The sequence below is a fragment of the Colletotrichum abscissum genome (assembly GCF_030869225.1).
Source record: "Colletotrichum abscissum strain IMI 504890 chromosome Unknown Scaffold_18.1, whole genome shotgun sequence".
In the NCBI taxonomy this organism is placed as follows: Eukaryota; Fungi; Ascomycota; class Sordariomycetes; order Glomerellales; family Glomerellaceae; genus Colletotrichum; species Colletotrichum abscissum.
This window is the reverse complement of record NW_026850076.1, coordinates 515,175-538,844: the sequence shown is the minus strand read 5'-3', so window position 1 is coordinate 538,844 and position 23,670 is coordinate 515,175. Positions and strand designations below refer to the sequence as shown.

The window sequence follows — 23,670 nt, the reverse complement described above, 5'->3', positions numbered from 1 at the left end:
CCCCTTCCTCAGATCCCTTTCTCTCAGTCGTACATACATACGCCAAGAGAAAGACTTCACAATGCATCACAGCCGCAGAAAGTCGGGCAACACCTCCATGACGGAGAAGACTGTCACAGCTACCGATCCCTCCCGCTACGGCAAGCGTCCTTCAACTCTGACCAGACGCCAAACTCCCCAGAAGTTGGGCAAGAACCCCAGAGACCGGGAACGGGAACGGGAACAGCAAGACTCGTGGGACGATGAACGGGAGAGTTTCCCTCAGTTCTGGTAAGTTTCCTGCCACAGTTTTTTATCTTTTCTTCTTCACTATTCCCATCTGTCGTGTCTCCCTCACTCTCATTCCCACTCTCACTCCCCGATCTGGACATGAGTGCTTCCTCAACGCCGCCATGTTCTGGATTGTCAACCCCGCAACAAGCTGTCTTGCAACATTGTCCGTCATCCAATCTTTGTTGCAGATTGTCATCCCGTTCGGGAGGTCTGCAGTGTCACGATGAACGCCCACTGTAGTGCGCGTTGCTATTCTTCCGATGGGTGTCTACGCACTCAAGTTCCCGTTCGAGCCATTGTTCCCACCCTATTGACCGAACAATTCGCTGACTGGGCCGTGTGATCTAGCATGACTTGCGAAAAGCAATTCGTACCTCAAGATGACAGGTTCCTGTACTGCTCAGAATCGTAAGCTGCCACTTCCAAGTGAATGTCCCTGAGCGAAAGGAGTGACTTTACTGACACTACGCAGATGCCGCAAGCATGATCAACAAACTGCATCAACTGGCAGGACTATGAGCCAACCGCACATGGGCAACTACCCTTTCTACGCCGCATGCAACCCCGAGCCCAGAGACATAGTTCCTCGTGCGTCCCCCTCAAGGCCGAACTCGATGCACTTCTCGCCGCCCACGACACCAGGTGCCACCTCCGGCGCGCAATACTCGTCCGCCATCTCCGCGTTGAGGTCACTCAGCATCCGACCCCCAAGCCCGCCGTCCCCCACATCGTCGCACGCCAGCATCTGGCCATTTACCAAGAGCAGCACCAACAGCCCCAGCACTTCGTACAACCGCGGCAGCAACAGCTTTTTCCCGGCCACGTACGACGGAGGCTACGCAGCGAATGGCTACGCCTACAACTACAGCTCCAGCGGTATGGACCGGCCGCTACCGACACGGAGACCCACTGGGCCGGGCTACTCAAGGCCGAAAAGCATCGAGTTGGTGACGCCCATGGTCGGTCGCTAACACCGTCAGACGGGGACTGTGTCGGGAGGCTGCATCACCATTCAACTGGTTCAGCCACCCATTACACAACCGCACGGGGAGGACTGACACCTCGTCACCCCACGGGAATGACGGTGTGTGTGCGCTCAGCGGGTTCGATGGGTCTTCCCTCTCGTACTCGCCTGTATAACCCCAGCCCCAGAGCGCGGGGTTAGCGTCGATTTCGAACACCGGAAAACGCGGGGGCAACCACGGAGGTAATGAGCCGGCAAGGGGATATGATCCATCTCTAGCTTTCTCTCTCAGAGTGGCCTTCCGGGTGTCACCTTTCCGACTCATCCGCACACCTCATTCACCAGCCTTTACCTCCTCTGCTGCCCCCCGCAAATCAACCCCACGAAAAATGAAGCATGGCATCTCGGCAGAGAGACTAGCATTGCGCCTTGTGGGGGCTTCATTTGCGCATTTACGATTGTTTTTTGGCACTGCGAAACGCCATGGCTTCGGTCATGTGAGGGAGGGGAAATTCGGGCAGGATCACAAAAAAGTTGGGGGTTGCATTGACATGGGGCATGGGCATTAATGGGCATCTGGTAAAGCGATTTGGGGATGGTTAATCCTGTCTTGGTTTTGCAGCGAAACCCGTTTGGTTCACCCACGCCTTACCCAACGAAAGCACACGGAGGTTTCTACGAGATACTCCGTGTTGCGGGTTTGGAAGGTAGTTCCTGACGGGGGTTTACTGTTGTTGTTTTCATCATCTGTTGTCACAACTCTCTGTTTGGGCAACATTATCATCTCACATGACGGGTTCTTCAAAGGCCATCTGAGCATACATAGAAGGACAAAGCATCTACGGAAATCGGGAATAGCTAGCTAGCATCAAGGGCATCACGGATCTAGTATTCGGGCGCGCATTTCACATACTCTTTTTCAACCCAGAGGAGGTACATGGCGGATACAGTACTCCCCCTCCTCTCAATGGGAACAATATCATATTCTTTCTGAAAATACCACTTAGCATCAATGTGTAGCCAGCGGGTTATTCGACCGATGAATTGAATCAATCATGTATACTTGACATATCGCAACTGTGTGAGAAATCGCGTCGAGCTGACTGTCAATCGATCGGCGCCGCCGAGTTCAATGACGGAAAGCCGAGGTGAATAGGATGGGACACCTCGGAGATGGGGGAAGAATGAGCAAGGTAAGGACCCCAATCGTCCGACCCACAGACGCCAGACCTCTTTGGACCTCACGATATGCAATGTTGCTCCCCCAGACGTAGCATGTCGATCACTGGTTCTTTTTTGACTGTATGGTGCGGTCTTCCCCGGATCGTGAAGTGGACGGGCGGGGCCTGGCGATGTGCGACACTGACTCGAGGAGTCGGGAGTCGGGGAGTTTGCCAGCGTATCACTCTATCAGTACAGGTGAAGCGGGCGAGTTAGGGACAGACAGGAAAGAGAGACGCGCTCGACGCGAGACTTGGGAGGTGTGACGACAGAGGGATCGGATTCCCGCGGATGGACAAGTCTGGGAATGCCGTGATAAGAGGATCGACTTGTGTGATTGGGGAGATGTTCTGTCTCTTGCCTGCCTTGCCTTGCGCCTCGCCTCGCCTTGCTTCCTTCTCCCCCGCGGGGGCGTCAGTTTGGGCGGCTTTCGGCAGGCAGAGTGCAGACTGAGGTACCTGCTCAATGCTGTTTGGCTGTGCAGGTCACGGATAATGATATACAGGATGTTGGGGTTACAGCAGGATCTCGATAGTAAATGGCACACACCGTGGACAGACGGCCAATGGAATATGCGCGTACATTGATTCGAGGTTCCAGACCATCATTATCAAGGGAGGACGATCTTGCTGTGCCGCTTCGCTTGTGGTTTTCTTTCGCTCACTTGAGTCTAGAACTTTTTTTTCGAGGTCGGGTTTATGGTTTACGGGTGCAAGTGAAGGATTCTGTTGATTGCTGTGTGTTACACAGGCGCTTGGGGATGTCAAGCGAGTGAGAGCGAAGGAGTAGATGACTTTGTCAGCAATTGATCCCTGGGTTCGATTTTGTCCGTCCAGTAATAGTGCGGCCGTTCGAGTTCACTGGCCTTTTCAGGGCATTCATATTCCCTTCTTACCATCCTCCTGGATAAGACCGTTGAATGAAGTCCCATTCCGTGTCATTTTCGCGTTCCAGGCTCATGTTTTCCCGGCGGGCGCGGGAGAATTACGGCAGTGGGCTAGCGGCTGATTGAATATGCGCTGAGTGGGGGTGTTTCTTCATCTTGGGTTTTGGTCTCCATGGATCGTGACATTCCGGCAGGGCGCCAGCATCACTTCGGTTCGAATGGGGCCGAGGCTAGTGATGCTTGGTCGAGGCCGGGGCATTTGATGACGTTGGCGGGGATTGTGTACGTGCCAGCGTGGGCGGGCAGGTATATTCTCGGCAGTGGGAGTTCTTGGGGTTCTAGGGGGTTCTATCACAGAGACATGACATTTTTGGAGTGGCTGTCTCGTTCACGATATTTGATTCGATGATGGATCCAAGTGAGGCTGTTGTTCTCTTCCGAGTCATGTGCTTAGGCTCGTGATGGGGGGGACTTTGTCTTGTGAGACGGCGGTGATGGAAAGGTGTGAATGGGTATCGTAATGGAGGTTGAATGGTTGAGCGATGACGGATGGTCTGGGAACGAGTTGAGGTCTCGTGATAGAGGCCGATGATGGCGGAGCTTTGAAGGAGGTGGGGGGGGGGGGGGGGGGGGGGGGGGAGGGGGGGGGGGGGAGGAGGCCGGGCGGGGGGGGGGGGCAGGAGGGGGGGGACAGAACAAGGGAGGGGGGGGGGGGGGGGGGTGGGGGGGGGGGGGGGGGGGGGGGGGGGGGGGGGGGGGGGGGGGGGGGGGGGGGGGGGGGGGGGGGGGTAAAAGGTAAGGTAGCTAGGCCACCGTCTTGACCCGGAGAGATATGCGACGACGACGATGACGAACCAATGGGTAGGCGACGATGGTCCCAAGTGGTCGGAGCGAAAGGGCGAGGGACCAAAGCAAGGGCGGTGAGCTTAACGCAGGTTCCAGTATTCCGTACGCTGTGAAATGATGTGTGTGAGACTATGTGTGTGTGTGATGCCGGATTCCGGGACTAGTATCACGCAAGTCAGGCACGTAATGTAGGTACGGTGCGGCGGAATGCTCCAAGGTGGGAACACTTTTTTTTCATCTTCTTCTCTATTGAGGTGAGGTGAGAGAAGGTGTGTGTAGGTGTACGCAGGTGTGAGTGGGTGAAAGGAGTGTGATGAGTGAGTGAGTGAGTGGTCTTGGTTCGGGGCTGGGGCTGGGCAAAGGTGAGCATGATCGGGTCAGGATACGGGGTGTTCGAGGCGAACCTGACCGATGAGTGGTGGTGGTGGTGAGGATGCGGCGGCTGAAGCGCACTTGACGCCGCGGCCGCGTGAGCGATGATGGTAGCGTGTATTCCGTAGAGGGGGGTCTTGTGCTAGTGTGATGAGATGGATTAGATTGTGCGTGATTGTGTGAGATGACGTGAGGCGCGGGGCACTTTGAGTCGTGTTTGTGAAGTGCGTTCCATTGTGTTCCTGCTTAGGCACCCAAGTAAGTCAGGCGAGTAAAGTACCTACCTCTCAGGTTATCTGGCTGGGTGTTGTTCGGGCAGATTTGCCCAGTCATCACGATGTTCTTAGTGGATGGGCTAAGGTGCAAGTGGTGGTTTTCCCTTGGTGCTGTGTAAGTAGATAAGATTACTTTAGTAGGTTCTCTCGGTGATAGGTGGGATAGGAAAGGACTGGCGTGGTTGGTCTACGTCTGTAACTAGCTGCGGGATGTTATAGATGCGAGATAGGGTAGTCTCGGTTTATCGTATAGTACGACGCGACTGTACCGGCATTCCTATACCATAAGGTAGGTGGGTAGGTAGACTTATTGGAGGGGCTGGAAAAGCGGAAAGGCAACTCGAGCAAATGATACCGGCGATTTGAAATACGTGTCGCAAGGTGTTGCCATTCGGGAGGGGGGAACAATAGAACCAACTCTCGGGATGTGATGGGCCTGTCGGGGTATGATTACAGAGTCTCATTTCGGGATCTGGTCCTCGACGATACCACCATGTTATGGCCTGCCTGCCATGCACTTGCGGCACACTCGCCTGACTCTTTTGGCCGGCTCTGCAGGTTTGCCGCGATTTTTGGAAGGTGTTGCTTCTCCCTGGGCGAGGGGGGAAGATCGGCCGGGTGTGGAGAAAAAAGGACAAATGTCGGCGATGCCGGTGTTGTTCGGGGTGGAGTCCGGGTCCCCGGTCTTTCTCTCTTCCTCTCTCGGCGGTCCGGGGGGGATGGAGGGTGGGGGTCGTTTTTCTCTCTCCTCTCCCACGAGTCTGGGTCTGACCATCCGATGCTGGAGACTGACTCTCATCCTTGTTCGAGCGCTACCACCTATCGCGATGAAATATCGGGAAGGTTATATTGACGGCGGTGTTATCGTCGCTGATTTCATGGAATGGGGGTTTCACCTTTTCCCATCCAGCGCTGTTTCCGAGAAGCGTCAGTGTCGTGCATGAGTGCATGGTGGCTTTCTAGGTGGGCCGATGATCGCTCTGCTGGTTTCTTAATCATGTTTTTGGGGGCGAGAGAAGGGCCATGGACGCCGATCTTCGAGATAGCGGCTCCGTGGTAAAGACTACATATGAGGGTGGCATCGGAGTAAACTCCGACTTTCTCATCTGCTCGCCCTTTGCGGATGTCCGATGCCGTCATGGCGTTGAGACAGGTAACCCCCCCTCCCCAAACTCTTACCATCATCTCTTGAGTCATGTATGGCATATTGCTGGTTTTCACATGGCTAGAGGTGTCCGCGGTATGGTAGAGTCGGACATCATTGGGTACTGACTTCTCCGTTGCCGTGTACTAGTGAGCAGCTGAGTATCGGTCGACGAGCGCGCATTTACTCGCTCGGCTTGCCAATCGTTTTCCCTCTGATTCAATCTTCCTTACACTGCTATGCTCAGTACTTAATACATACGGACAATGATGGGACAGCTTGCTAATTGTGGTCGCACACACAAAGTTCGCGATGGATATGATGACTCTTCGAATCTTACAAATCCCATCAAACCTGTATACGACTGACAAAGTCATGCTCTGAGAGGTCGTCATGTTACGTCTATTTCTGCTAGCAGGTAATTCCTGTGCAGCTGACCCACGACCGCCACCAATGATAGACAAGTCCAATCCAATCAAAATTTGACAATCTGAGAGGAACCGTCCCATCAATGAGCCTCTCAGCCTAGCCTCGAAGGTGTTGACATGTGTCAAGCTCGCCGTGGGCCTCAAGTGAGAAAGTCATCACCTTTTCCTTTGAAGGAGTGTCTAGCAGTTGAAAGCGTACTAGCTGCTCGGAAGTTGACTCCTCGAACCCTTGCGCTCAGCGCCAGATCATGAAAAAGGGAAGTAAGAGGGATGAGAGTTCGAATCAATTCCTGTGACGCGATGGTTCGTGGATTTCTCTGGCTGCTTCGCGCAGTATTAATCCTCGAAGCCCCTTCAATAGGTTAGCTCCAGAATCCATGACAAATTCCAACAGCCATTCAATCAGATTGCTGCTATTGCGTTCGTGGACTTTGATTATTCCTAACGTGTCGTTGGTTTACGCGAATGCTTTGGCTCATCTCTCTGGTGTCAATGGGGCGAGTTTTGTCGGCGTGCGTGTAGGAAGGTTGCGAAAGTCTCTCTATCTTGCTCTCTTCTGCTCGCTCTATCCTATTCTGAGTCCTTCGTGCAGTATTCTACGGCTGAATAATCACCTGGCAGTGTTAAATCACAAGGTAACGATTGAACGTATAGACAAAGCCGGGACTGTTTACATGCTGCACTTATGAACGATGTCTTCGAGGCCACCATTGCACCGGGAGGAGCCCAATAAGAGGCAAGACATTTAGGTTGTTGTGTTCAAGTCTAAAGTTTGGACTTATCCCGTACGATTCAGTACTCGTGCTCCAGGCAGACGGCCGGTGCTTGAGGCGCTGGCCACGTCAAGAGGTAGATCCCTCTCCTGTATAAATTACTCAGTATGAAAAAAATCATCTACCCAGTTTCCACCTGAAATCACCCAAATTGGGATAATATGGATGCGGCAAGTCACACCGATCATCATAGGTTGACACCGTCTCAACTCAAGCTATAACCGAACTATTTATCTGCTTTGCGATGTAAGTCTATCCTCTTTGCGATCATACCATATGCTCATGGCTCTAGATCCGTGGTTCCAATCATAATCCTCGCAGGCTTGTAAGTCTGCACTGATCTTGAAACAAAGCGATATTGTCGGTTCTCGGCGGCAACGTCAAGTTCCACTTGTGCATGGCCAGTAGGCAGCGTACAGCCGTGTGTTGCATAAGACTCACCGCCTTAATCATGAGGAATTTCAATTCATCAGCAATGGCTCAGCGGTGTGGCGTACACGTTGTTTGTTACGAGGGGTTACTCAGTGACTCTCGTAAGTTGCTCTTGAACGATGTTACAGTCAGACTAGTTGCATGGAATTACTCCATTCTACATCCCTTGACGCCTTCCATGGTAAAGAACGCACTGATGCTGCCCATCTAGAGTTGCACATGTGCGGGAAACTTCGAGCTCACGTCCATCAGTTGTTTGTTGCGGGCCATAGTTCGATCTCTGCGTGCAACAGGTAAATTTCCTAGCTTCAAGAAACCAATATACACTCACATTACTGCATCAATGAATAAATAAGCCTTGTTTCGTCTCAGGATATCCCATTAGCTGTTAATTCATGGTATCTCTTAACCAGCTCTTGCGTTTGCTCCTCTCTCAATATGTCTGGCCAAACTGCAGAAGTGGTTCAGCCGAAGAGTCAACAAGATTCCGACCAGCAAGAGTCTACATGCCCAAGCTTAGACGATACTGTTGAGGCTCTCCAGAACCAACCTCCAGTGCCTGATGTTTCCAGTCAAGATACATCAACGCAACTGTTTCATCTCCACGAGAGCCACCCCCATCAGACAGATGTTTTGCCATCTCCTTCTACCATCTCTGCCAATACCCAGCTTCAACAACACACAGGCTCCTCCGTTTGCTCGGCGGGGGGTCTTGAAATCGACCAAGAGCCTGCAGCTGCAAGCATACCTGCTTCTCACACACGTCAAGAGCCAGCGATCGACGACGGCGCCATACTCAGTCAAGGGTGTCTCATATCTGCGGAACAACCCTCACTCGCATGCGCTGAATCGAGAGGCGAATCTCAGACTTCAACGGCACCGAGAGTATATGGCCCATTCTGGAGGGTCTGGTGGAAAGAGATGCTCTGCATCGTGGTCAGCATCGCTTCATTCGTCGGTAAGCAAGCGCGAGAGGGGATGAGGCAGGCGAACTCCACCTTGTAGATCTTTGACTAATGCCTTCTATGGAGCACTTCAGCAATCGTTGTAATTATTGCCTCTTATGATGGTCATTCGCTCCCCAAGTGGCCTCTCAAAATCACGCTCAACACACTCCTCGCATTTTTCACGACGTTAGCGAAAGAAGCCTTCATGCTACCAATGTCAAGTGCCTTGAGTCAGTTCAAGTTCACCTGGTTTATGAAACCAAGACCTCTCTATGACTTTTATGTCTTTGACCAAGCAAGTAGAGGTTTGTTGGGCTCCATGAAATTGTTGAACCGGCTGCGACTCAAGCACACAGTCACTATTGGCGCCATTTTAATGGTTATCAGCGTTCTTTCCTCACCAGTAACTCAATTGGCCATCAGTTATTCTACAATCAATGCAACCGCTGCTGGGGAGCAGGCTAAGATTTTCACTATCAACGAAGTCAACCTGGATAAGTACAAGTTGGCTCATGTGGTAGAAATTGCGGCGTTCAAGGCCACGATACCGGATACTGGGAACTTCGACGTCCCAGCTCCTCCACAGAAAGCATTGTGCTCCACTGGAAATTGTGACTTCAATCCCTATCAGTCGCTAGGCGTTTGTGTGGCCTTTGCTAACATAACTTCAAAACTTCGGATTGGAGTGTTGACGAACGTGACGGTGGATGTAGTTGGGGGCGGTATCGGCAGGCTGGCCACCGGCCTGAACACATGGAAGGCTAGTCTCTCGGACAAATACTTCTTTCTTCACCAGAATCCACTGGCCGTTAAAGGCGAAGTATTGGACGGGATTGATACCTTCGGCTTCTTAAACAACACCGATCTTCTCAGTACAAGAATCGCCTCGTTCTTCCTCATCTACACTTCTCCGCTACCACCAAATGGAACTAGCGTCAACTTGAGTGACTCAGATGATGCTCAAAGTATGATCCGCTCAATCTCAGACTTCACACACGAGGCACGCGAAGTCATGTTCCATATCTGCGTTCAGACATTCGAGACAAAAGTTCGCCAGGGGGTGGAAGAGACCTTTATAACCGATACTTCACTGAAATCAGATGACACAAGCAAAGGAATCGTCTTGAGGCCCAATTGTACACAATTGGAACGAGAATCTGAGACTTGCGACCTGCCGAAAGAACAGGGCGACTTACTTCTCCAAATCACAACCCCGAATACTGGAACGAAGAAATTTAGTGCCTCTTACGCGTCCATGCAGAGCATAGCAAGGGGCCTATCTTACTTACTTGAAGGGGAAGAAGAATTACCGATTAAACGAACTGGGCTCGTTTGGATTGGTAACTTTGCACGGACCTGGTTCCGAGATGTACTCTACACCAACCAGGATATCTTCAATTCTACGCGGCGAGCGACTCATCTTGACAACTTCTTCCTAGACATTGCTACCCACATTTCATCTGAGTAAGTCCTAGTCTATATTCGTACCACGTTACTGACTGGAAATGACAGTCTACGAACGGCCCATCACCAAGCCAAGAGATCAGGTGCGGTCATTATCGAGGGAACTCCCTTGAGAGAGATTGCGTACGTTCACATCAAGTGGGGATGGGTTTCTTTCCTCGCCGTCGAGGTTGTAGCGGCGACACTATTCCTCATCATGGTCATTACCACCCAGAGTGTAGCGTCTCGGCAACAAGGAATGGAAGATGTCTACGTCCCAGCTGATGTCAAGGACTCGGCTCTGGCAAATCTTGTCGTTCTCAGCAACGATTGCCGCGAAGCCTTGAGCGATGGTCTACAGCCGGCAGATGATCTCCAGAAGACTTCAAAGAAACTACAAGTCACACTACGGGGGAACGAAATTGTGATTGCCGCGGACCCGGAGGTACAATCTTCTCATCCAAGCAAAGAAAATTCTCAAGAGGCAGACACAGAAGAGCACAGCCTTCCCAAGAACCGTCCCTTTGGTCGTATTCTCACGAGTATACGGGCGTGGTGAGGAGGGCAAGATACATCGAGAACGGTGGGAAGAAGGAAAGAGGAAGTGTCAGCTAAGGTAATGGCAATGAAGATAGGACTAGTTCTGACGAGCTGTCCAACTAGACACCCGTAGCGTTTTGGTTGACCGGAGACCTCAGACAGGAAATAGAATGACAGGCTGGGTGACCATTCAGAATTTCAATGGAGAGTCAGCGGGAGAGAACACCTGGTTGAAGGAAGCCAAATCGGGAAGGTGCCTATCTTGGTGGTGGGTGCTATGCTAGCTCGAGATCTACTGCACAATGTTTTCATCTATCATTAGCCAAGTAAAAAGTGGCTTGACCAGCCAAAAGTTCGTCAGAGAAATCAATACTCTGAGACCACAGTAGCTCTCCTCCAAGAGGAATGCAAACATCGCCGAAAGTTCGTTCTTGACACAGTGGGCCTCGTCGACGATTATGCGGTGCTATTGGCGATAGAATCCAGACATGCCGTTGACCGGGATGTAGCTGCTAATGTATGCGTGGGCGTCCTCGTTATTACTGTAGAGATAGTACTCGTCCTCCTTGAAGTAGGTCTTTGCCACGACGGAGCGATGGGAGTAAATGAGTAGCACTGTCGTGTGGCCTTCGGGGTGAGGAGTTAAACCTTTAGCTGCCTTTCGAAAGTTTTTGAGCTGATCCTTGTTGCGGATTCGGATGGGTTGATGTTCGTAGGCGGTCAGATGATGAACGAGGGTCGTATTCGGGGAGAGCACGACGGTGCGCGCGGTCTGAGAAAAGGATAGTGGTTAGTAGATTTTTACTGGCCCCTGTTGTGTGGCATTATATCTTTTGTTAGGAATGTGAAGGCAGAGCTGTTTAACGACAGACATTCTTGGATATGGAGGATGAGCTTACTCACAGGGACGGCAATGCTGGGTTGATATTTGAGTAAATCCACATTCGCTTCGCATCACCGAATGGCTTTGTCGAAGGATATCAATTGGGTATTTGCAATCATCTATGCATGCACCTTGTACCCGCCGTTTTGCCTAGTGCCCAAATACAATGCTCCAGCTCCTGATGCCCCTTGGTATGCAATGCGCCGTAAATCCAAACCAAGCTCGTACTCAACACTCTTCAAGATCACCGCAGTTTTCTCGGTGATCGTCGCAGACCCAGCTCCTGCAACTCCTCTCTGGAAAGAATGATGCTCTCCTCTCTGTCCTCTTCAATATCCCCCATCAGTTGTGACTCGGCTATCCAGCCGGCTTCAACCGCGAACCTCACAACCTCGGCAGAAGTCCCAAATGCCGGCGTTCCAGCCTTGGCATCGGGATCGAGGTACTTCCACAGCTCTTTCGTGACCTTCTTGAATGCTGCGAGGTCCTTCTTGTCGCCCTGGAACCCCTTGATCATGTACTGGTAGAGATATGCCAGCCACAAGACGTTGGTGTATGGCACAAATACGTCCCATGATAGAGGCTCGCCATCTACCCCCTTGCAGTAAGGTGATTTGTGGGCGGACGGTGGCAGATGCCCACGCTCGCCACGTATAAGAAAGGATCGCATTTGGCGGTAAACCTTGCATTGTGGGGCGTGGGTGCTGGTGAAGATGCTGAGGTCCTTCTCGAGGTCGAGCGCAATAGGCTGAGATTCCTCCAATTCGAGGTCCTCGGCACGGGAGAGGCCATAATCAAGGATCGTAATGTCAAGGCCAGAGTAGCCAAAGTACGGCCCTGCTTTCTTCGGATTCCGCGTTTGTGGGTCTTCTGATCTCCGTATGCAAAGGTTGCCCTCATGCAGATCGCGGTGCTGATCTTGTTAGCTCACGCCCCCCTGCAGTTGCTTCAATGGCGTGTCAACATACCTCAAAGCAAGCCAGGTCTTCCGCCCTAGCCAGTGCAATGGCTACATGGAAGAAGATATCCCACAACTGACTGGAGTCTGTAAGTTCGAAGTCCTCGAGCGCGGTTCCTGCATCACCAAGCTCAACCACCAAGAAGGTGGTCTCGTCAAGATAGCGACTCGGGCTTGGGTAGAACTGCAGCCTATCCGGGTCCTTGCGCTTCATCTTCCGATGAAAGCTTTGGTGTGTTTCAAGCAAGCACTTTGGTGCCTTTCCTTTCACAAGGTAGCGCTCCTTGTAAATGACGAAACCGGGAATGTCAGCGAGCCACTCGGATATGCTCAGTTCACCACGCATATCGTCTTCTGAGTGCGGTTCTTCGTCAACGAGTCCAGAGCGCTCCTGGGTCTTTGTTTGCGCCTTGATGGGCGACTCGAGACGGATGCACTTTATGATGCTTGTGCCACGCTCATTTCGAACGCGGTAAACTTCTGCATAGGAAGCTTCGGCGATCTTTTCGATTGTGTCTCCGGGTGGGCATACATCCTCCCAGGTAAGAATGCGATAGTCAGGCTGTGGCTCTACTGGCACTTCGGGGACTTTGATTTTGGGCGTTTCAGCCTTTGATACGGGTGTAGGAAGTGACCCCCTGGCTATCCGTCTCGTGGTTTTCGCGGTCCTTGGGGTTTGTTTCACCGCCCTTGGGGGAGTTTCCGGTTTTTGTGGTGTTGGTGGAGATGCCACAACAACTTCGCTGAAGTCCTTTGATAGCTCATCTTCCGAGGAATAGGAATCCAATTCGATTCCAAGGGCGTCCAGGTCCTCGGTAATCTTGATGATAGAGTCATCTTCGGAGTCCAGCGTGACTGTCGCATTGGGTTTCCGAATCGGGGTTTGTGGAAGTTCAGCAAACAGTCGCCTTGCTTTTGCCTTTGTTGAGGTCTTGCCGTAAGTACGAGCTGCTGTTGTTCGCACCATTTTGTCTTCTTCTTCTTGAGTCCATACGGGGTTGATTTGTTGACTTGAGTGCTCCTGCTTTTGACGCTTTATTGCATGATGTCGCCATGACTGACGTTGGCAACTATTGACATTCCAGGCGCGTTGTCCAGACAACCAGAGCTTGAGCGGAAGATACGTTATCCCGAAACCGCTAAAGGGCCCCCGGGCCGGGCACGAGACACTGAACCCACGCTGCTGGGTTCTACGACGGTCGACCGCATTCAGATGAATAAGTGGAGAAACGTCACTGTGCCCCAGCTTCCAGGAAGCGATGTGACTGGCTGACGACAGCTTGACGACTGGCCTAATTTCGCCTTCTGGTTGGCGATACCTCCTCACAAGTCCGCAGCTTCACTGTCTGCAGTCTTGGATCTCGACACCACCGCAGCCAGCCAGCCATCCCTCCTCCGACCGCAACCATGGCCGCCATCCTCAACGGCCTCTTTGGAGGCTCCAAGCCCTCTGCATCCCCAATTCCTAGCGGTGATTCCGGTATGCTACTCTCGAGACTCAATTCCCCTGCCCCCTAAACTACCCCCCGTGCTGTCAAAGCTTCCAGTTTCCCCTCAGCACCCACAAAATCCACAACCTCACTAGACTGACGCAATCATCTCTCGCGTACAGACTTTGCAGACTTCGCCAAAGAGGCAACATCTTTGAGTATTTAAGAAACAAAGGAGTTCCTTATAATAGATGTTTTCATTGTTCTACTCGGGTAATATCCTGGATAACGAGAACGAGCCGCCTGTTGCCAGAGCGGATCCTCTTGGAGGCAACAGATGGAGAATTGGGGTTTCGCACCGGGTTTCATCAACACCGGCATCGTAGGCCCGATGGAGTGTTGGCTGTGGCAGGACCAGGGCGTTGCAAGTGTTCACACTGGCGACAGATGCACGGTCATCGCTGTATTGAGCCAGAAAACAAAGCCGCCCCTTTTGTCTATCCAGACTCTCTTAGTCTGAGGGTAATTCTGTCTGAATAATTTGATGCTGTAATTCTTGCGAGTAAGAGTTTCCCGACAACGTCGTGTTTTCTTGTCCTCATAACGATGAACTGTTTTACGTATTGAGCGGCGAGTTACACACACCTCCTGGCCATAACTCGAGGCTGACATATGGCACTGGAAAGCAATCGGCTTGATCCAGATTTGACTTGTGGAATCGGAAAAGGACCATGACGAGGGTCCGCAGCCAGCTACTCACATGTCCTCAAATAGGACATCTGCCGGGGACTGGAACATGTAAGTCGCAGCATCGAACCTTTTTCGAACTACTGGCCAGGAGAATCCGGGAGCCATCTCTCAATTACCATCCAAGCTGGGCCACTGGCCCTAGATGTCTTCCTGGACTTACTGCTGTCTAATGCATTCAGAATACGATTGGCAGAGTTTTAAGTTTCGGGCGACTATGCCACAGTGCTGTAAATTGAGTACAACGCAGAAACATACTTTGAGACAATAGGATCGCCCAAAGTTGTCTTTCTTCCCTTAGCTCTCATCTTCTTGGACAGAAACAAGAGCTTCCAAGTGGAATCATAGTTTCCGAGGTACCAAAAAGATAGGGTATATAAAGCGAATCGATGACATCGAAGCACTAAGACATTATGTCAAACGGTGAATGTTTCTTGGTTATTCGCTGATGGCTATGTTCGATGCATGGCGAGTTTTTAATTCAACTAGTACTGAGTCTGAATTCTATGGTGACTTGAACTTCCACGTTGTCATGGAGATTCGTTGGTTGTCTCATGGAGATTCGTTGGTTGTCGCTGCTGTATACATATTTTGCTACAGGCTACCAGATGTACAAGCGAGCCCGGCCGAAAAGTAGGAAGTTGTTGGACCCACGAGAGTGGAAACTAATCATGCGATAGATCCGGGGTCTAGTTGCAGTTCTATGGTTGAAATCTCTCATCTGTGCACTTCTTGGCGCCTGATGTTGGGTGTCTCTTGGCTGTTGGTCGTAATGATAAACGGCTCTTACTGCGCATCTGATGTCCCTATTACCACCCTCCTGGTAATACTTGCAGTTGTGGTGATAATTGTGTTTGTGTAAGAAATCACGAAATCTTCAACGAATAGTGACTGCAGGGGTTGTGATTTTTTGTCATCAATCCCATCGTGGCTGTGGCAACTCTCGACAGCGTGCGTCTGAAGATCAGCAAGGATTATGGCTACGAGCAACTCGCGAACATGGACAAGGTCAATCTCCCTGCGCATCGCAAACATTCAACGGTGATCTGCCGCTTGGTCCAAGTGCCATCATTGCTACGGGGAAGCAATACTGTTGTTACCGCATTCTGCCTCAAATCACGGAGGGGCAATCAAGAATGACACATGGCTTTATAAGTACATTGAGCCACCTGAATGTAGGCGAGGTGTTTCACGGGCTTTTGGTAGGGGCCGATTACTCACTGCTCCCTTGTCAACGTCACTCTACATCTACACTGAGTCGCTCAAAATTGAGGAAGAAGAATGACGAGAACATGTCCGCAGATGTCAAGCATCAGATTGGTCGAGGGTGCTACATGTGTGACGGCCGACGAGGGTAATGTCTAATTGCCTTGGCGTCAATTCACACCGGATCAGTGGAAGTCGCCGCCTGTCTATCGTTCATCATTCAAAAACCTTGAAGTGGGAATTGGAGACTGGAGGTTGCATGGAAACTCACACTGACAGACTGATCTTTCAGATGACCGAAGCGGATGAATCAGTCCATCTCGCCCACGAACCTGACTCCAGAGTATTCCGGCTGCGCAGAGTTCCTGTTCCAGGCATGTGGCCCCATGGCCCCCAAGTCTGAGACGATCTGTGACCTAGGAGGGCTTGATAGTGCGTTAAGATGAGTTCACTAAAACTACGCGCAAATTTGTTAGCGTAGTATAGACACCCGAAAGAAACAAACTGAAACGGGTTTGCCGACTTTTAAATAGTCGTCCGATAGCATTTGAGTTTTCCTCCCAGGTTCACTGCTGTGCAATGTCAACCCCTCTTGGCACACATCTGCGACTTGGTGTGACAGCACACTCAGCCACTTGTGAGGACCACAATTTGCTCTCAGCGAAGAAGGCATTCCGGATAGAGATGGCCCCGTAACTGAAACGGTTCTTCCTCGAGCAATTCTCCTCCACCAGTCCGAATCTGTCACTAGTGCTGCTACTGCACGGTCAATGATGGCAATCCATCTTCTTCTCAGCAAGACAAGATCCCCGCTATCCTTGCGATGGTGTGGTTCTCGTGTCTTGCTTGCCCGCTGCGCACGGGATAACCCTGCCGACAACAGCGGCGGACACTTTCCTCCCCTACACCTAGTCAATATCTCTAGTGTGTCAACATCACGGGCAGTCGACAACCCCCCCGCACGACTGGTTTGAGAACATGGCACATTTCTACTAGACTGGAGAACTTCACTAAGACTAGTTGGTACCCGAGCGCAAATCCCCGCGGGCCGCCGCAACGTTGACATGAATAAGCTTGTCTGCGAGCCTTGTTCACCTTGTCCGTGTGCTTTCCCAAGGGTACTGCCTTGGCGATCGCCTCCGAGCTCCCGCTATGCAGGCCATACATGAGTCCGGATCGTCTCGACTCAGAGTCTAATTTTGGACCTGTAGGCTTGTTGTAGCCTGTCACAGCGCCGTTTCTATCACCTGTCCTCAAGCGAGAGACTTTCGAGCGTGGCATCGAACTATTCTGTGGCGAGCTGCCCTCTCCTCGCTCGCACATCTCAACCTTGCCCCCTGAGCCTAGATCTTACACTCGGTCCAACTGGGTCGGTCATTCTGGAACTCACGATTTTTTTGTTCAGCGCACTCCTCAAACAGGCCCCTGCACTTGACTTAGTAGTGTCTGGTTGTGTCTGGGTCGTATAACCATCACGGTGGCGGTTGTCCGGAGAAGAGCAGATTCAACCGACTAAGCCTAGTGGAGCATCACGCACCCACACCCCGTCGGCGAACGACTTTATATCTAAACCGAGACTTTCGTCTCTTCTCTGTCGGTCCGGATCTTCTGCTCCCCAACCTACTCGTTCGCCTCCTCCTCTTCTTTTCATCTCATTCTTTTTCTCTTTATAGTCTGCTGTGTGGACTTCCTTTCCTTTTCCATTTCTGTTAGGCTTGACGCCACAGAAGTTTCCACTTTACGACAATTACCTAGTCTCTATGTTTGTTTAGCAAACCACGTCTTGATGACTTTCACTCTCTCGTGGCGCCAAGCCGCCGTGGCAGCGTTGCTGTTCAACGCCGCCGTAACGGCCAACTACGATACCCGACGAAATAATGAAGCCTCGGAAGATACAAAGCGGGCTTTGAATGTTGCCTCCGTAAAGGCTCGAGGCCTGAATGCCAGAAACTTTGTACAGAAGTTGGACGTGGATAGTGTATTGTCTGCTCTTGGGAGTAATAATAAGGCACAGGGTTCGTCATGCACATCACATATTGGTATCAAATGCATAAACTAACTCTATCTAGGCGATGGGACTCCGGATGTAGCTCCTCTTGCTGCTGATGGGGCTGTTCCTGCTGTCCCTCAAGCCCAACCAGCAGCACCACCGGCACCGGCTGCGGGAGAGGCCCCTCCTCCTCCCCCGGCAAATGGAGCAGCACCTCCTCCTCCTCCTGTGAACGGTGCACCTCCGCCGCCTCCAGATCCAAACGCTGCTCCTCCCCCTCCTCCGCCTAACGGTGCTCCTCCACCACCGCCTGACCCAAACGCGGCTCCTCCGCCTCCGCCTCCCGCGAATGGCGCTCCTCCACCTCCTCCTCCGGCTAACGGTGCTCCCCCGCCACCACCACCTGACGGAGCACCGCCGCCGCCGCCTCCCGATCCAAATGCTGCTCCTCCAGACCCGAACGCGCCTCCTCCACCACCACCTGATGAAGCGCCGCCGCCGCCTGATCCAAACGCAGAGCCGCCACCACCTCCTCCAGAGGGAGGACCGGCTCCTGACCCGAATGCCCCTCCCCCGCCACCCCCTGATGGAGGTCCAGCTCCCGATCCCAATGCTCCTCCACCACCACCTCCAGACGGCGAGGCACCTCCCCCTCCTCCTGATGATGGGCCTCCACCACCACCCCCCGATGGCGGACCGGCTCCCGACCCCAACACTCCTCCACCGCCGCCTGATGCCGAGGGGGCACCACCACCACCGCCGGAGGCTGCTCCCGCTGTAGCTGGTGAGCCTCTTGCGCCATTGGCCGTAGGGGCTCCTCCGCAACCTGCCGCAGCTCAACCTCCTCCTCCTCCCGCTCTCGCAGGAAATGGAACTGACCCTGCCGGCAAGAAAGGAAAGAAGGGCAAGGGCAAGGATGACGCCGGCAAGAAAGCAAGGGACGACGCAAAGAAGGCAAGAGACGAAGCCAAGAAGAAGGCTGAGGGACAACTAGCAGGTGCTGCTGGCCCCGGCCAGGCCGCCGCCAACGGAACAGCACCTGCGCCTCCGGGCAAGAAGGGAAAGAAAGGCAAGGACGCCAAGGGCAAAGACGCAAAGAAGCTAAAGGATGGAAAGGGCAAGGGGGCAATTCCCGGCGCCGCAGGTAACGGCACCGAAGCCGTTGGACCAGATGGAAAAGCCAAGAAGGCCAAGAAGGACAAGAAGGCTAAGGGCAAAGCCGCACTTCTTCCAGGAGCGGCCGTGAACGGCACGGCGCCAGCAGGTCCAGATGGCAAAGCCAAGGGCAAAGGCAAAGACGATGACCCCGAGGCGAAGAAGAAGGCCAAGGACAACGGTCCTGAGGGCGCCGCTGGGCCTGCTGAGGAAGCTGCAGGTGGACCTGAAGGCAAAGGCAAAGGAAAAGGTGACGACCCCGAGGCTAAGAAGGCAAAGGAAGCGGCTGCTGGGGGAGAGGGAGCAGCAGCCGCAGGGAAATCGGCGGGAGCGGCATTTGAAAGACGTCGACGAGCGAGCTTCGTGAAGCGGCGAAACCTCATGTCCAATTTCGGCTGGTGATCTCAGATCAAATTCTTGTGCTGCTGGCCCATCGTACTCTCACTCACTTATGGGTATTAATGGGCGACATTCTGCATACAATGTTTTCATTATACTATCTCACTCGTTTCTAAACATTCAAAAACTCCAATCGCTGTCTGGGACAGAATATTCACAAATTAGTTTTTGTGCGGAAGGCGAGGACCGATTCTGTGGTATAATACTGTGGGAACTCGTCTCGCGATAGTTGAGATTAAATTCAAGAAGAAATAAAAAAACGATAAAATAACACTAACAAGGACTCGGCCGGTGCAAATATGCGCATTTCCGACGCGGGATATATGTCTACTTGTGATTTGACGGGTGACGTTTTAGACTTTTCCGTCTGATCAGGAACGCATGAAACCGTACTATTTCAGGAACAACAGGAACAACCCCGCAAGGGCAGCACACGCCCCGTTCTTGGGCTGAAGGTTGTCTTCTTCGCATATGACTCGACATGTTCTGTATTCGGAAATTCACACAACCATTCCCCCTTACTGTCGCGAACGATCGAGTGTCAACGGCCGTCAGTGTATCGCATCGTACATGAACGACAGCTCCTCAAGGTAGTCATCGCCGACAACTTTCCGTTCAACCAAGGGTTGGGCAGGAGTATACCACACAATGCTACATGATCAAGACGTGCGTTCTTGCAATCTTCACTAGATATGCAACTACCGATCCGACTGCATCATTTACTCTTCAATACATCACGGTGCTAAAACGTACCGGCTATGCCCCTCCAGAAGTAAGATTCTCAAGCTTGCTTAAAAGATCGCAGGAGAGTCTCGAGAACTCGGCAGCACATTTGGCCATACCGGTCATAGTGTGTGTGTGTGTGGTTGGAATGGATGTCACACTCGCCCCAGCTGTCTCAGTCCAATCAATGAAGTGGTGGGCTGCCCATTGGGCTGGGACTGCCGATACTAGAAAGTTTACTCCGTGAAATCCAAATCTTTTGTTCCTGTGCCTTTTCCTGCAGAACAGTTTCATAAGAAGCTAGGATGCGCCAACAAAACATCCGGGACCGAGAAGGGGCGACAATGTGCTTGTGGCGTTTGGCACTCAGCGAGGTTTTAACACCTACCTTAGGTACATAAGTTTGTGAGGAGCAGTATTATTAACAAGCAACAGCCTCTGTGGCAGTGCAGTCATTCATCTCCCACATTATGGACCCTTTTGTACAATACGACACCGAAGCTCTAGTTCCTCTGTGTTGTTATTGGCATGGTCGAATGGCTAAAAAATCGACATCAAAAGTTAAATGCGCATATCTTGAGTTCGAGCAAAATGAGAGACTATCGCTGCGTTCGATGGCCTTGCAGGCTCACAAAACGTTCAGCGCTAGGTTTCAATCCATCGATTAGAGAAAGGAGAGCCCTCATATCAGAGACTTCCAATCATGATTTAGTATTTGTCGTTGTTGGTCAAAGAATCTACAGCTCTCACAATCATTCTATCCACTTGAAGTGAATGGATTCAACAGGTTTTTAATTAGTTTCGGAATGTCCACAGTTGGTGGTTTTGATCGATAAAATAGAAGGAACGATTTGGGCCAACATGGACGAAGTCAAGATTTGTGAATCGGGCAGCCCATTGCGTTTGCATAATTAAGCGAGAGAGCTTACTGACCGTTGTAGAGGAGAAAATATTTCGTCATGACTCAAGCCCGAATTAAGGTAGGATGATTTGAGGATAGAAGGTTTTCTTGCTCGCCGCTTCAGAAATATGTTTGCACGAGGCTTCCGACCTGGAACTCGTCATTATGCTTGGATAGCCTTTAAAACCAAAGAAACCATTGAATTCAGGTTCGTTCTACTTACAGTCCTCGGCCACCCTGCTGTTGATAGTGTTGAGAAGCCAGACGCTAATGAGAGCACCTAGTTGCCTTGCGTATCGAATTGGGGCGAGTCCGGAATAGCTGGACGGAAGCGCGCCCGAGATTCCGGCCCGCCCCGCCGTTTTGTGGAGAGACCGGCCGGCAGATGACGGTTTTCCTACAACGTAGAGTGACATAATCTAAAATTGACTCTCCGGAGTTTAGCCATTGTCCTCTTCCGGAACAACAACCAACCCAACTGCATAGGCGGGGCCGTTGATTAACCGTCCCTCGCCTTGGAGCCCGGTCTCCATAAAGGCTCTCTCGCCTCACCCTATGGCCTACCTTGTTCCATCTGAGGAGTCTTCGAATATCCGTCTCGACTTAACTATTTGAAGCTTCATGATGGCCACAGTCACTCAACAGCAGCACACGTCGTCAGACTCTTACGAACTTGCCGAAGCACCGAAGCAACCCCGCAGCGGACACATTTTAGGATCCGTTGACCCTACAGACACTGATCAGAGCGATAAAATTGACAATGCCACACTCTTAAAGCTAATAGCCTCAGGCTTCGCCTTCTTCATCTCTGGAGTCAATGATGGTAGTGTCGGTCCTCTCCTTCCCTACATGATCCGCGACTATAGCATCACCACAGCAGTCGTTTCTATTATGTGCGTAGCGAAAGCCATAACTTTAAAACTTAGCTTCAAAACTAATCCCTGATTAAAGCTACGGAGCAAATTTTCTCGGCTGGTTCCTCGCTGCCCTTACCAACACTCATCTCCGACAAAAGTTTGACCTCGGCGGACTGCTCGCTTTCGGCGCCTTCTTCCAAGTCTTGGCCCACGCGCTCCGGGCATGGCGACCTCCGTTCCCATTCTTTGCCGTCACGTTTTGGATCGTATGCCTCGGACAGGCATACCAAGATGCAGGTGCAAATGCGTATGTAGCCAGCGCCAAGGCCGCACATCGATGGCTGGCCTTTATTCATGCATTGTACATGGCAGGATGTCTAGTTGCCCCATTTGTCGCGACTCCAATTGCATCTGCTGGGGAGACCTCTCGATGGTATCTCTTCTACATTTTCCCGCTCGCCATTGGTGTTCTTAACTTTGCCCTGACCTGCTACGCCTTCCGAGACACTATCAAATTTGGACGTAAAAAGAACAGGGCGACTGAGCCAGAAGCAGGGACTGACGAAGAGGAGAAGAAGAGCGCATCCCAACTAATGAAGACTGCTTTACGATCCAAATCTCTTTGGATGGTCAGTATCTTCTTTTTCTTCCTACTTGGGGCGACTATTACAGCAAGTGGATGGATTGTCGAATATCTTGTTGAGATTCGTGGTGGTAATCTCGGCGCCATGGGTTATGTCCCGGCGGGCTTTAATGGAGGAGCCATGCTTGGTCGCCTTGTTTTGGCTGAACCCACCTATCGTCTAGGTGAAAGGAGAATGATCTTGCTTTATGTGGTGCTCTGCATCGCCTTTCAGTTGGTGTTCTGGTTGTGAGTATGAAAGCCGTCAAGCTCGTGACTACTGGAGTCTAATGCGTCTGAAACAGGGTGCCAAATATCATCGCTGCTTCAGTGGCCATCAGTTTCTTTGGATTCTTCTCTGGTCCTCTATTCGCCACGGTAAGTTGTGCAACTACTGATGCAGGACCCAGATGTCTGACTATCCCTAGGGTATATCTGTTGGATCCAAACTCTTCTCACCAGAGGTGCAACCAACAGCCCTCTCATTCGTGTTTGTGATCGGGCAGATTGGTGGATCTTTGTTTCCCGTCATTACGGGAGTAATCGCATCTCGCATAGGCGTCAGTGTGCTGCAGCCTATTCTGATAACCCTGATTGCAGGTACAGGTATCAGTTGGATGCTGATACCGAAGCCTAAAGAATCGTCAAACACCGCCTTGCATCAGGAGTAGGGATTGAGACAGCCAGTACACATGTGAACATCAAGAGGCTCGAAGAGGCACCCAATCGAAGCTCTTGCTCAAAGATGAGACAGCAATTCATGAAGCAATAAAAAAATTTGATTCACGGATAAGGATTGCGCATCAAGGAAAGACATTTAGGTGTTGATTGGCGTGACAAGACGCGGTGAACCAATATCACCAAGATGCCACGAGGGGATGCAGTTTTGTGGGTTTCAAAATGGTGCAATCCCCCCTTGTACCCCCTGCCTTGAGTCCAAAGGTCTTTGAACGTTACTTAAAGGCATTAGTAGAACAACTGAGCCAAGGATACCAGAGTCTCATTGTGACAGTCGAGAATCCTTCGCGTGTCTTTGCACTGGATGTGGAGACATATTAAGCACGCCATGATAACTCAGATCGCGACACACTGAGCCACCGCTATCGGGGAAACAGTACCAGGATGTGGAAGATATTTCAACTTTACCTTCATGACTTTGAAAGTGTGTATTCTTCAGATTGTGTTCCGAGTCTGGGCTGTCGTTCAACCTGGCGATCTCAGAGGAGCTTTCTGAAGCCAGCTTTTACCTATCTCG

The 23,670-nt window shown here is 51.6% G+C and overlaps 7 protein-coding genes across 7 annotated transcripts; 5 read left to right on the top strand and 2 right to left on the bottom strand.

Annotated features, from left to right (window-relative positions):
- Positions 1–61: 61 nt before the first annotated feature.
- On the top strand, positions 62–1,244 carry CABS01_08176 (uncharacterized protein; the record flags this gene model as incomplete). Its single annotated transcript, XM_060541538.1, has 3 exons — positions 62–270; positions 622–681; positions 746–1,244. The coding sequence occupies 3 exons, from the start codon at positions 62–64 to the stop codon at positions 1,242–1,244; spliced, it is 768 nt and encodes a 255-aa protein (XP_060402342.1).
- Positions 1,245–5,079: 3,835 nt separating this feature from the next.
- CABS01_08175 (uncharacterized protein) lies at positions 5,080–5,301 on the bottom strand (the record flags this gene model as incomplete). Its single annotated transcript, XM_060541537.1, has 1 exon — positions 5,080–5,301. One exon carries the CDS (start codon positions 5,299–5,301, stop codon positions 5,080–5,082), a length of 222 nt encoding a protein of 73 aa, XP_060402341.1.
- Positions 5,302–8,052: 2,751 nt separating this feature from the next.
- On the top strand, positions 8,053–10,563 carry CABS01_08174 (uncharacterized protein; the record flags this gene model as incomplete). Its single annotated transcript, XM_060541536.1, has 3 exons — positions 8,053–8,572; positions 8,654–10,025; positions 10,074–10,563. 3 exons carry the CDS (start codon positions 8,053–8,055, stop codon positions 10,561–10,563), a joined length of 2,382 nt encoding a protein of 793 aa, XP_060402340.1.
- A 1,108-nt stretch (positions 10,564–11,671) lies between these two features.
- On the bottom strand, positions 11,672–13,352 carry CABS01_08173 (uncharacterized protein; the record flags this gene model as incomplete). The annotated part of the gene is made up of 2 exons (XM_060541535.1): positions 11,672–12,340; positions 12,396–13,352. The coding sequence occupies 2 exons, from the start codon at positions 13,350–13,352 to the stop codon at positions 11,672–11,674; spliced, it is 1,626 nt and encodes a 541-aa protein (XP_060402339.1).
- Positions 13,353–15,265: 1,913 nt separating this feature from the next.
- Positions 15,266–16,171, top strand: CABS01_08172 (uncharacterized protein; the record flags this gene model as incomplete). The annotated part of the gene is made up of 3 exons (XM_060541534.1): positions 15,266–15,385; positions 15,513–15,916; positions 16,048–16,171. 3 exons carry the CDS (start codon positions 15,266–15,268, stop codon positions 16,169–16,171), a joined length of 648 nt encoding a protein of 215 aa, XP_060402338.1.
- A 1,383-nt stretch (positions 16,172–17,554) lies between these two features.
- Positions 17,555–19,315, top strand: CABS01_08171 (uncharacterized protein; the record flags this gene model as incomplete). The annotated part of the gene is made up of 2 exons (XM_060541533.1): positions 17,555–17,783; positions 17,838–19,315. 2 exons carry the CDS (start codon positions 17,555–17,557, stop codon positions 19,313–19,315), a joined length of 1,707 nt encoding a protein of 568 aa, XP_060402337.1.
- A 2,242-nt stretch (positions 19,316–21,557) lies between these two features.
- On the top strand, positions 21,558–23,086 carry CABS01_08170 (uncharacterized protein; the record flags this gene model as incomplete). The annotated part of the gene is made up of 4 exons (XM_060541532.1): positions 21,558–21,829; positions 21,888–22,664; positions 22,721–22,793; positions 22,844–23,086. 4 exons carry the CDS (start codon positions 21,558–21,560, stop codon positions 23,084–23,086), a joined length of 1,365 nt encoding a protein of 454 aa, XP_060402336.1.
- Positions 23,087–23,670: the final 584 nt, after the last annotated feature.